This window comes from Achroia grisella, unplaced genomic scaffold (assembly GCF_030625045.1).
Source record: "Achroia grisella isolate CSIRO2021 unplaced genomic scaffold, CSIRO_AGI_Agris_v1 utg1462, whole genome shotgun sequence".
NCBI lineage: Eukaryota > Metazoa > Arthropoda > Insecta > Lepidoptera > Pyralidae > Achroia > Achroia grisella.
Window position 1 is genome coordinate 1016511 of NW_026712637.1, and position 12676 is coordinate 1029186.

Sequence of the window (12676 nt, forward strand, 5' to 3'; positions counted from 1 at the left end):
TCTCACAACACAAATGAAAATTATTAAGATGCCGTGAAGACAAACAAATAACAACGGATGAAATTATAAAAATGGCGTCCCCAAACTATCAAAGAGTTGAAAGAGTAATAAACAATTATTCTTTCTAGTCTATGATCATGAATACTCACAGCTCAGAGCATTCATTCTTGATGTCAGTCAGTTTATTGACAATCCGGGTTTGGGCTTTTATGTATGTTTTGAGCAATTGCGAAACGATTGTATTACTTTTGTTTTGAATTATTTATTTATTATTATTATGGTTGAAATTAGTAACTGTTACTGTTACTGAGTGAATTATTCCTTTATTATTTACATAAACAATATTTTTTGTTGAAACTATGGACTTAAATAATTCCCACAATCAAAGTTACTGGTTTGTACTTAGGGAAGATCAAAGTAATGTTATATTTAGCAGTAACAACTTTAATATACAGAATCCTCCAAGTATGTTCAAGTACATAAATGTAAATAGAATCCTTGGTATAGGTTCATAAAACATTTCGTATTCTAATTGAATTAAACGTTTCAGGGGTAAGTCAAGAAACTCGTTACATTGTTGACACAGGTGATAGTCGGCAGTACATACAGATAAATGAAGATCAAGGTACTGAACACGCCATCGCCGACAACAATTATAATAAAGATTTAACAAAACAGACCAGAGAGGAAAACTTTTGGGATAGAAATAAAATTCGATTACTACTAACACTCTGCTTAGACGACAGGTTCAAAAATGTTTCAAAAGATAAAACACTGTGGAATGAAATATCACCTCTCATTGGGGCGGAGGCTGACGAATGTAACAAGAAATATAGGAACCTTAGAAGGACCTATATGAGGCTTTTGAAGAAGAAACAATTGGGTAAAGATATCAAATGGGTGCACTACAGTATATGTGAGGAAGTGTTCAAGGAGTGCAAGGCGCTACCGCTATCAGAGCTAGAGCCTTGGGAAGATAACAAAGTGAAGAAACTACTCAGTCTGTATATAGAGAATCTTAATAAATTCCGTAACCCAGAATGTTTACAGAAGGATGTTTGGAAGGAGATAGCAGCAACACTGGGCACAACGGAATATGACTGTTACCACAAGTTCAAAAACTTGAAAAGAACATACTTCAATTGGTTGGAAAAAAGTAGAGAAACTGGGAAACTTATAAAATGGCCATACCATAATTATTTTGAGAAAATATTCTACAACTATAACCCCAATTTGGGACCGTGGGACAGAACTAAGATCAAGCAACTGATAGAGGCATATGCTCAAACAGCACACAAGTTCAGGAATCCAAAGTTCCAAAAAAAGGAACTTTGGAAAGATATATCTACAATAGTCGGAGAGAGCCCCAGTAATTGTGATAGGAAATTCAGAAATTTAAAACAAACATACATTAGAATTAAAATGAAATCAGAATCTGGCATCACAAAATGGCGATACTACAAAGATTTTGAAGGAATTTATAACAATCCAAATTACTCACATAGCAAAGAGGGAATGCCAGAGTTAATATGCAAGTATCAAGAAGAAGACTATGTTAAACAGCTACTTACATATTACATAGACAATATGGAAAAGTTCAGGGATCCATTATTGAGGAAGCATAATGTTTGGAGAACCATCGGACGAAAGTTAGGGTTAACGTCAGAAGAGTGTGATAGAAAATTTAGAAATCTAAAACAGACTTATGTTAGACTAAGGCACAAACAAATAGACACTGGCAAGTGTCACAAGTGGCCATACTATGCTTATTTTGAAAAAATATATGATGAGCCATGCTCAAGGATGAAGGAATGTAGCCACAATGGCAATGATGATATACCATATTCTGAAATAAAGAGAGTAATGCAAACAATGCAGGATAGACATGATAAGGACAAGTTTAATACACTCATTAAAGTAATACAAGACTCAAATAATATACAAAGAGAAAGAAATAAGATACTGCAAGCCCTACTGGATAGGAAATGAACCTGTTCAGTATAATTGTTACCAAATAAACATTATTTATTAATTTGAATTTTTAATCCGTGCCTCATCATCATCATCATTTCAGCTCCGGAAGACGTCCACTACTGAACAAAGGCCTGCCCCAAAGATCTCCACGACGATCGGTCCTGCACTGCTTGCAACCAGTGCCTGCAAGCAATCTTGATCAGATTGTCGGTACACCTCAACCCGTTCCTATTGACTCTTAATTCTCGTCGGTTACTGTACAAGTTGTAGTTTTATAATTTAATATCTTATAATGAAAAGAACGATTTTTTTATAACATGTAGGATGAGTAGACTGACAGATTCATATCATAGACGTATTTTGGTTACCCCTACTGTCTTGTCCGGGGGAAAGAGGATTGTTAGTACTGGATGCTCTTATTGCTAGCAATGTACCATGTCAGGTTGACTTCAAATATGTTCATCTTCCACGCGGTTGCCGCTGGAAACCATGATATATTTCTGGTGAACTTATAACGATGGATAACTGACCTCATGCTCATATTATCATCCTCCATTGGTGCTCCGCCAACGTAAACCGTAACCGCGCAGGCGAGTGACTATTCCATTATCATCCATAAAAGAAAACTGTCTTGTCCAAATTTAGCATAGGCTACCTTTTACTCGAATTCATCATACTGACATGATGTGATCTACTTAGATACCAAAATATTATTAAAATCCGGTTAGTAGTTTAGATTGTAATCTCAGGTGGGGGTAGTCGGTCTTTGTCAACTGATGACGTAGTGCAAGCAATATTACCTTAACCACAGATAATATAATATTACATACCTTAACCTACGGTGTGTGTATACATTATTACAAAGTATAAAAAAAAGTACCTGTTGCTGTCTGTCCGTTCTTATGTATGTTTAAATCTTACAAACTACGCAACGGATTTTGAAGCGGTTTTTATAATAGATTTAGTGATTATAGAGGAAGATTTATATATATAATACGTGTACATCCGCGCGAAGCCGGGGAGAGTAGCTAGTACAGATAAGATAAAATTACATAGTATAGATACATATATAAAAAAAATCAGTAACCAAAATTCCACGAGCGATGTCTACTTCAATAATAAAAATGCTCTTATTTTAATAATTTCAAGAATAACATTTTTATTTTATTGATTTATTACTCTAAGGATTATGAATAGGTTGGCGACTCGATTCACGTAATGGCAGTCAATAGAGAGCACTTTTCTATTGGATAATTTTTAATTTACGGACTAAGAAATTAAAGTAATGTAGAATCATTGTATATGAAATTGCAATATGCAAATCCACAGATCAAAATAAACTTGTTTCGTGAATATATGCAACTAAAGTTACTGCAAATATATATGTGATTATTTCTTCAAGTTCAGAGTGGGCATACCAAAATATTTAAAACAGCTCATCACAGATTTCTTTTTGCAGACTACAATTCCCACCATATTTTTTTTTTCATCTCAAACAGAATAGTTACCACTTTCTATAGTTCCCAGAAGGCTGTGGCTAGATCTTTACGATATCAACGATTGTGTTATTTCAAATTAATCTAATTACTTTATTGATAGTTGAAAGTCGCATAGTTTATTTTTAAGAGTATAATGCAGATACAGGAGGGAAATGATAATGAAATAAAATATGTAATAATGTTTAGAAATGTTTTATTGTTACCGTTCTTATGTTTTTATATGTATATGTACAAACAAACTATAATAGATCATCAGTTATCATTCTGAAATGAGAAATCGTTCAAATAGTTACCAAATTCAATTACGCCGACCGGCCCTACTCAATACAATTTCTTACATTGATTATGCTTAATTATGTCTTAACTTAAGAATACGTCTGTGTGAATTTAAGACTATAGTAATATTAAATTTGACATCCATAACACTATACCACAGTAAGGAATGGAAAAAAAATGTATAGAAAAAAACCTGTGAAAGATCACTCTCGACCTGCGGTAACCACACAGGCTCGGATCGATTAGTTCGTAGACACCTCGACCGGTAAGTAACTATCACGACGAACATATACTCGCGCGTCCACTCTCGCAATCACACAATCGATACAAGGCTAACCTAGACTGATTTACCACACTATGCAGTTACAACTATGAGATGCGCCAAGTCCACGCTGTCCGCTCGCCGGCCGTCGTCCGCTGCGAGTGTTACCGACCAGGGTATTCTAATCCTAGGTCCCCAATTCATAACAAACCAACTTCCAAATTACACTAGGTACAAAATACCTACAAATTTAGCCATGGAGCATGTAGTCAGTCTTAAATGGAATTGGTCTATATGAGTGGAGACAGAGGGCGGAGGACGGCGGACGGCGAGCGGCTGGACTCGCACTGGCGACGTCGACACTTCACTTCTTGGCGTTCTTCTTGGGCGATGAAGCTTTGCCTTTGGCGTTGTTTGATATTTTCGCCTTTTTGCCCTTGGGTTCACCATCCTCGTCGTCTTCATCCTGTAAATGATAAAACTAATTGAGACATCTGAACTTGGGATTCAAGGCTCTTACATTTTAAAGTAGTCTTTATAATAAAGAAAATAAAGCACTGTATTGCATATTGTTACTGTTCATTACAACAATACTAACGGATTATCGTCAAAGTTATTAAATCGCGCGCCTTTTATATCATTCGAGGTTTTTAGGAAATGTATATTACGAAAAAAAACCTGTGATCTCACTTATCAGAAGGTAAAGGGTAAGGGGGATGAGTATACAGAAAACCAACAGCCAATTCTCGTTACTTTTCATATAAAAAATATATAATTTTGATATTTCAAGGTTCCCAGTGTCCCAGACAATGACAGAGTTCCTAGTTTCCCATAATTTCACGATTGTAGAAATAAATAAATCAACAAGAATCGTGCAACTCCCATACAAGGACTGTCATTGGTTTGCAGAACTGGGTATGGTCCTTTTCCCTCTGTTGAGCAGTTTGGTCTATTATCTTTTGATAATCATATTAGTTGAAGGTTTTCAGTACCTCATTCGTCTTGCGCTTGGCTGCTGACGATTTTCTTTTATTCTCATCATCCTGTAAATGTAGTATCTAATGTATAGACTAGTTCATCAGTTGATAGAAAGTTACTACACAATCCTGTTCCAAACAGAGTGCTTTTACCATCAACCGTTCTTATTATATGACTACTAACAAATGTCCCACGGTTTGTTTAAGCCAGGTGACTTGTTAAGTATTTAAAAATATAATATTAATGATAAAACAACATTGAGTAGAATTGGCGAAAATTGAAACAAAATTCTAGTATCCTTTATAGAATAGAATAGAAAATCGTTTATTCAAGTAAACTTCTTTTAAGCACTTTTCAACAGTCATAATTTTTTTAATCTACCGCACATTCGGAACGCTGTCTTATCACAAGATCGAGCAAGAAACTTGTGTGTTGCTCTTTTAAATAATCGTAAATTTACATTTATAGTTTCCATATGCCATATTGTGCATTACTGTTATGAAATTGACTATATCCACAGTGTTTATAAAATGATAAACACTACAGATAAAATTCAACAGATAACTCAGTGCATTGTGTTATAAATTTCAACAGATAAACCTACCAGACAGATATCAAAAGCCCTTCCCTACTTGCTACTTACTCCAGTAATCAGATAAAAACTTTACGTCTGATTAATAGCATTACAAGCAATCATTTTAAACTCACCTTAAATTGCGAGTCATCGCCTTCCTCTTCGTCTAACATCTCCTCTTCCATTTCCTCCATTTCTTCAAATTCATCAACAAGTGCCCCGAGGAGGTGCTGACCAATCAAGTGGACTGGTCCTGAACCCTGTGCCCACAGAATAATAACATCAATATTTGTACACATTTAATGTATGAATGATGTTGGAGTTTTTTTAATCAGACAAATGCCTCGAGTGCATCATAAGCAGGCAATGCAGCATCAAAACGACACTGCATACCCATCAAGTTACACATGGTAATAGTTGTATCATCATTTTGGAACTAAATTAGTAATTAGCTTTATTTATATTATTAACGGGGTTTTAGTAAGTACATATACCAACAGTATGTACAGTGTAATATCCTTACATAGTATAAAATGAAGTCTGTCCCTATGTATGCTTCAATCTTTAAAACTTCGCAACGGATTTTGAAGCGGCTTTTTTAAACCTTTCAAATATCCGTCTGTCGTAGCGACAGATATTTGAAATAGATATAGGTCAGATATAGTTGATCATTTTGGTCATATATCATTCAAAATCATTTAGGATCGGCGTAAAATATATATTTTCTCTATAGTAATAAGTTCATATGATATAATTCCATCAGGAGTACCATCAAACCTTATTCAACAGGTGAGCCAGTACAGTACACAAATCAGTCTTATTACATACATGCCATCTATACATATAAATAAAATTGGAGTGTCTGTTTGTAATATTGAAATAACAGTTTTTTACTACATGCATATGAATATAAATATGGTACATACACCAAAATAACATTTTTTACAATTTTTGTCTGTCTGTTTGTTCTGACTAATCTCTGAAATGGTTGGACCAATTTTGACGGGACTTTTATTGGCCGGTATCTGATGTAATAAGGAGTAACTCAAGCTACTTTTATTTTAGAAATAAGTTAAATTCCACGCGGACACAGTCATGTGTACAGCTAGTGTAAAACAAAAGCTGTGAGTGAACCTTACCTGTATGAGTGTGAATGTAACTGGTGCATCTGGGAATTCAATGTCGAGGCGCGCGTGCCTCGTCTCGCCGGCCTTCAACACAGCTACCGGTATCTTCACAGAGTCCTGTAGTGACATCGTCTCTACCTGCGGAATAAGTTCAATTTTGCTGTTATTATGCACAATATTGACAGCAAAACATAAGACTTACGCCAATGAGTTGTAGACACATTTTTGTATCAATATTCTCTTAATTATAGACATACATTTCATGAATGTTTCTAAAAATTGCCAATAAAAATTTTTGTATTCAAAATTTCCTATTATTTAACAGACTTTATCTATACATATAAATAAAATTACAGTGTCTGTTTGTAAAATAGAAATAACCTATTTTTACTACATGCATATGAAAATAAGTACAATACATACACCAAAATAACATTTTTTACAATTTTTGTCTGTCTGTTTGTTCAGGTTCAACTCAAAATGGCTGGACCGATTTTGACGGGACTTTTTTTGGCATGTTGCTGATGTAATGAGTAACTTAGGCTACTTTTATTTTAGAAAAAGAAAGTTAAATTCCTCGCGAACGAAGTCGCGGGTACAGCTTAGTATATTATAAAATAATGAAAGAATACTATTTTATTTTTATACATATTTCATCATCATTGCCTTGCCTTTATCCCATTATTTGGGGTCGGCGCAGTATGTCATTCTCTTCCACTGATCTCTATCAGTCGTCATATCTAAACATACTCTTCTTTTATTCATATCATCTTTCACACAATCCATCCATCCTTTCTTAGGGCGTCCCCTCCCTTTACATCCATCCACATTCATATTATACACTTTCCATAAGACATGGTCCTCATTCCTCCGCATAACATGCCCATACCAGCTCAATCTGTTACCGCGCAACTTTTCTATAACCGGCGCAACTTTATATTTTTATACATATTTATAAAATCAAAATGTTATCATAGTACAAATGCCTTCAAGATAATAATACAAATGTTTTCAAGATAATTCCTATAAATATATCACTTTAGGATGGTGATATCATAAAAGTAATAATTACAACATGATGGTAATCTTTGCCACACATCACAAAATAAAATGAGTGTGTCCACAAAATAAAAGTCACAAGTAAAAAAAACTGCAAGTATATCATAGAGGGTTGGATGTGCTCAGTACTGATAACAATATGGTTGTATGAGATATTATCTGTAACTAATTAACATGTATTGTTAATTACTAATTAGTTACAGATAATATCTCATTATCATTATTTTGACATATAATTATTATTTGTTTGGAAGAGATTGCTAATTTTTAAACTTTACTGTTTTATATATATTATTAACCATGTGTTAACATGAATAATTTTATGGCAAATAAAGTCAGTGCATGACCATGGCTAGTGCGACCTAGTCAAAACATCAAAATAGGTAAATACCATTATTTGCCATAAGATTATTTGTATTAAGACCTGGTTAATAATATAAACAATGTATAGATGTGATTACAAGTTATTAGTTGATACAAAGTTACTACACAAGTATATGGGTATATGTAATGGTACAAGTATATGGGTGAAAAAAAAACGAATGAGACTGGTTAACATTGTGGATAGTTCAAACTGTTACTAATAATACAGCCAGCTAAGGAGTGAAACTTTCTCCGTGACAGTTTCCTGTCTCTTATAAATTTGGGTAATTCATGTCAAAAGATAATAGGCATTATTAGAATTTGCAGTTTAGACCACTTCTTCACTAACATCTGGTGTCATTGTGGTTAAACAGCCTCAAATTTGCATGTTTTTTTTTTATTGAGGGGGTTTGGGCTGTTGTCAGGTGCTAAGACCTGTATAGATCTATTGTGCTTGCCTCTATTTTAAAGTTCTCTACCTAGACCCGTAAGGGACAAGAATTGAAGGATATTCTTAGAAGTGATAGTTTTTATCTCCTCAGAATGTAGTGTATATAGGGTTGGCAACTTTATATTTTTGCATACAAATAAAGTAAGCAAAAATACTTTATTTTCAACCTTTTACGATGACGCATAAAATAAAATACTCATGTGTACTACCAATTTATAATTACTGAACGAAATGTTAGATGTCAAAAGCGATGAAAACAAAATTTGAAAAAAACTTTTTTTTAAAATTACTAAACTATTTTATACGTTTTTTTGTTAAAAACAGTTGGCAACCCTAAGTGTATACTTTCTAATTGCATATGCATGGCCTTCCAGGCCTACTGATATGAACCACCCCAATGACAAATTCATAGTTATTCTTCACTAGTGCCCCACCGGCAAATACTATTATTACAAATTTCCGTATCAAGCAAAAACACGTGGTATTAAAACAATAGGTCCTTTGTAGTTTAACAATAAGTTAACATAACAAAAGAAATGGTATTAACCTGAACAACATTTAATTCATCTGCCTTCGCGTCTGGTCCTAATAATGCCTGGCGGATGAGAAGTTTGTTGCTGCGGGGGTACTCCGCTTTCGCCTCCGGGTCCCATGTCTCGGACTGATGTGACGCCGAAAGGGTAGCACCTGGAATATATTAACAATAAACAATGAAAAACACGCCCAAACACAGCACACCAACGGGACTTAATACACAACTAGCGATTTAAAATATAATTCCATAAAACTGTTGAAAAGTCATGGGCAAGACAACATAAGTGATTGTACACAAAAAAGGCGATGGCCGTCACTCGTGTTGATTTATCAGTTATAACCTCAAACATACATTTTAAAACACAAAAAAATTACAACTCGAAATTGAAGTTAACGACTACAAAATAACGCTTTCCCAGAACAGGTAATCGTATTTAAATGTCTTAATTCATTACGGATACATTTTAAAAAATCCATTGCGTCGCTTGGACGCCATACTTTAAAATTGTCCGCGTTGCCGCCAATTCTAAAAGAATTGGCGATAAATTCACATACCCCGAAAATCAATATAAGGTAAATGTGCAGCGTAGAATTATATGCGAAATTCAAAAACGCCATTACGTTACCATCAACGATTAATCGAAAATGGCGGCAAGAGCATTAAAAACAATAAATCGAGAGTCTTATTCAGTTTATTGTGCAGTTTTCGTAATAAGATCAATACAAAATACATTATAATACTTGATATAAGATAAAGGATCCTAAAATTAATATTTATTAGTAAAGGAAAATGGCGAGCCGGGTGTCAACCTGACGCTAATATTAATTCACGTTTTAAGAATAAAGTATAAGAATTGTAATATAAATAAATGTAAAAACAGTAAGAGAATACTATTGAGATTAGTACTAACCATAGAAATATTCGTCCGTCATGGTGATTTCACTAATATATTGAGATTTTGCGACACGTTCACGTGCGATGCCGGCGCACAAAAATCTGGAGATTGGTATTGTCTACTACAAAATACAATTTGCCAGTTACCGACCATAGACATTTTTTTTTTTTCCATATTCGTCCATCTCCTTTTCAGTGAACCGACCATAGACAAGTTAAGAAGGAGTACAACAGTTTTGTTACCACAAACTATATAGAGATACTATACTATACGCTGTCGAGATATTATAATTGTACAATTTATAGTACTAATATAATTTAAGAAACAAATCATAATTGAATATTAATAAAAATGACGTATCAGAAAGTAGAACTACAAAAGGCGGTCTTATTACTATATAATAGAAATAGAATACTTAACAAATAAGTAAAAATTATTTTTTTTAAAATGGCATCGTATAAATAAAGAGAAAGGAATTTTAAAGGCGTCATTTAATTATATCACAGATATCATAATATTACATAATTATACAAAAATATTTCAGTAAATAGTAATTGTCGTTAAAATTTTAGAACATAAAAAAATCTAAATAGCTTCCTTTGCCTCGTTCAGAGAGGCAATAACGGTCGGAATTTTATCACCAATAGAAAAATTAAAAACGCTTCCAGTAGCCGTGGTCAGGTTTTCGCACTGAATATTTGTGGTCTCATACATGAAATAAGTAGAAATTCTCGTGATTCAATACTTATATATTTATATATCACATCACTAAACTTAGGACATCTACAACCCTTGTCAGATCTGTGTCGCAATATTGGGATAGCCCCTTATTGTTAAACTGAATTCGAAACAAAGGTTCCCACGAATACCACTTCCAAATTAAATGCAAATATTCCTTTAATAATTTATTTAATGGGACGGTAATTTTTTTTTCAATAAACAAGTGTCAGATATTGATCGATCTTTGTAATAGTACTTGGGTGATTTATATATAGTTGATGTATTATTTTCATCATCATTATAATCGCATTTAGTGCAGCAAGTGGTCTCAGATAATTTCTTAAATCTCTTTTTCTCTTAGTATTCGTGGGTTTAATTTTATAAGGGAACCAATTTTCATATTTCTTTCTACACGTAGCACATAATATATCTCTTTTGTTATTATACTTATTGTTGATAGATGCGAGACTAATTTTGAGCTGTATATTTTGATAATGTAACTGTCCATTTAATTTAAGTAGTTTTAAATACGTCTTACTACCTACCAAGTGGCACAGTAGAAAATTGGATTAGTTTGCTCATGAATAAACAAATCAACGTTAGGATTTTGGATTGGATGAAGTGAAAGTACCTAAACATGCAACATATTTTACGCAAGAATATAACCTTCTCATTTTGCATTTGTAGGTCGCCATACATTTTCTGTAAACGTAGTTTACTGGACTTTATTTTAAAATATTTTGTACCCATGTTACAAATAGCTTCATCTTTGTTCTTTATTTCTTCTTTTAATTTATATATTCAAACGTATATAATTACAAAAATTTAATTTATATATTTATAGATTCAAACGTTTTTAAAATAGTCATTTAGAATCTGAATCTATAAGATAAAAAAATGTAAAATTTACTACCTCAATATATATACTTACATCTGCAGTGGTGTAAGTATTATTAAAATAATCTCTTTGGTTAGTCTATTAAGTTCTGTTACCACATACCAAATATTCCTTCTCTTTGGAATATATTTCCCTAAAATTAAATGTATCAGTTTCAACTACAATGAATTGACGAGTAGGTATTCATATTGCTTCTATTACCTTTCGTCCATTAATTGTTGACGTAATTTTCTATTTGATTTCTGTACGCTTTTTAATTCTGCGTATAGTTTCTGCTTTTCACCAGCAAGAGCAACTATTACGGAGTCCCTACTAAGCAAATTTTAAAAAATTCAATATTTTGTTTCATTTGCTCGACATCGTTTTGTAGTTTTATTATTTCCTCGGATACAAGCAAGCTCTTTGCTGAAGATGAAGAGGACTTTAAGGAATTCTTAGATAAAACGTGTCTAAAATTCATCTAGAAAATTTAAGCAATAAATATATCAACTATAAAATATACACATGCTTATACATTTTGGTTAAATAAATGTTTTATTACAAAATTTAAAAAGTAGAGAGTAAAACTGTTTTAAAAATCATGTGACATTGATTGTAGATTAACTACAGACATCAATAGTAAACATTTATGACGAGATATTATTGTAATTGTAGGTTTCAGTATTAATACATTACAGAATTAAAGCATTTAATTTCATAAACTCAAGTGATCAATTCTAACAATTAGGGTATAAGTTATACAAGATTACTATTGTTTTTACTGACACTACATTGCTAATCAAAAATTACTCACTAGAAAATTACTACTTATACTATATTTATTAATTATAGGTAATCAAAACTTACTGAAAAAATGGAAAGGGTGAGGAAGAGGTGATTTGTGTTCGTGAATTGAACATATTTATATATTCATAAGAAGTTAATATAGGTACATAAACGAAAAACTGGGTTCTCAAATTGTTTTATTTCCATATATTAGGGAAATTATGAAAACCGTTCTGTTGACAACATTATTAACCATAGACAAATTGTTTTTATTTGTATGAAGTAGTTTCCCCAGCATTG

General features: G+C 32.9%; 2 protein-coding genes across 3 annotated transcripts; one reads left to right on the plus strand and one right to left on the minus strand.

Moving 5' to 3' along the window:
• The first annotated feature begins 213 nt into the window (after positions 1–213).
• Positions 214–2038, plus strand: LOC131855683 (uncharacterized). The gene is made up of 2 exons (XM_059206982.1): positions 214–465; positions 551–2038. The coding sequence occupies exons 1-2, from the start codon at positions 360–362 to the stop codon at positions 1987–1989; spliced, it is 1545 nt and encodes a 514-aa protein (XP_059062965.1). The 5' UTR covers positions 214–359; the 3' UTR covers positions 1990–2038.
• Positions 2039–3649: 1611 nt separating this feature from the next.
• On the minus strand, positions 3650–10118 carry LOC131855684 (nucleoplasmin-like protein). 2 transcript variants are annotated; one of them, XM_059206983.1, is made up of 6 exons: positions 10009–10118; positions 9111–9250; positions 6703–6828; positions 5698–5823; positions 5004–5054; positions 3650–4477 (listed from the first exon to the last, which is right to left on the minus strand). In XM_059206983.1, exons 1-6 carry the CDS (start codon positions 10028–10030, stop codon positions 4376–4378), a joined length of 567 nt encoding a protein of 188 aa, XP_059062966.1. In that variant the 5' UTR covers positions 10031–10118; the 3' UTR covers positions 3650–4375. The 2 variants fall into 2 exon arrangements, with proteins under 2 accessions (XP_059062966.1, XP_059062967.1); XM_059206984.1 differs by lacking the exon at positions 5004–5054.
• Positions 10119–12676: the final 2558 nt, after the last annotated feature.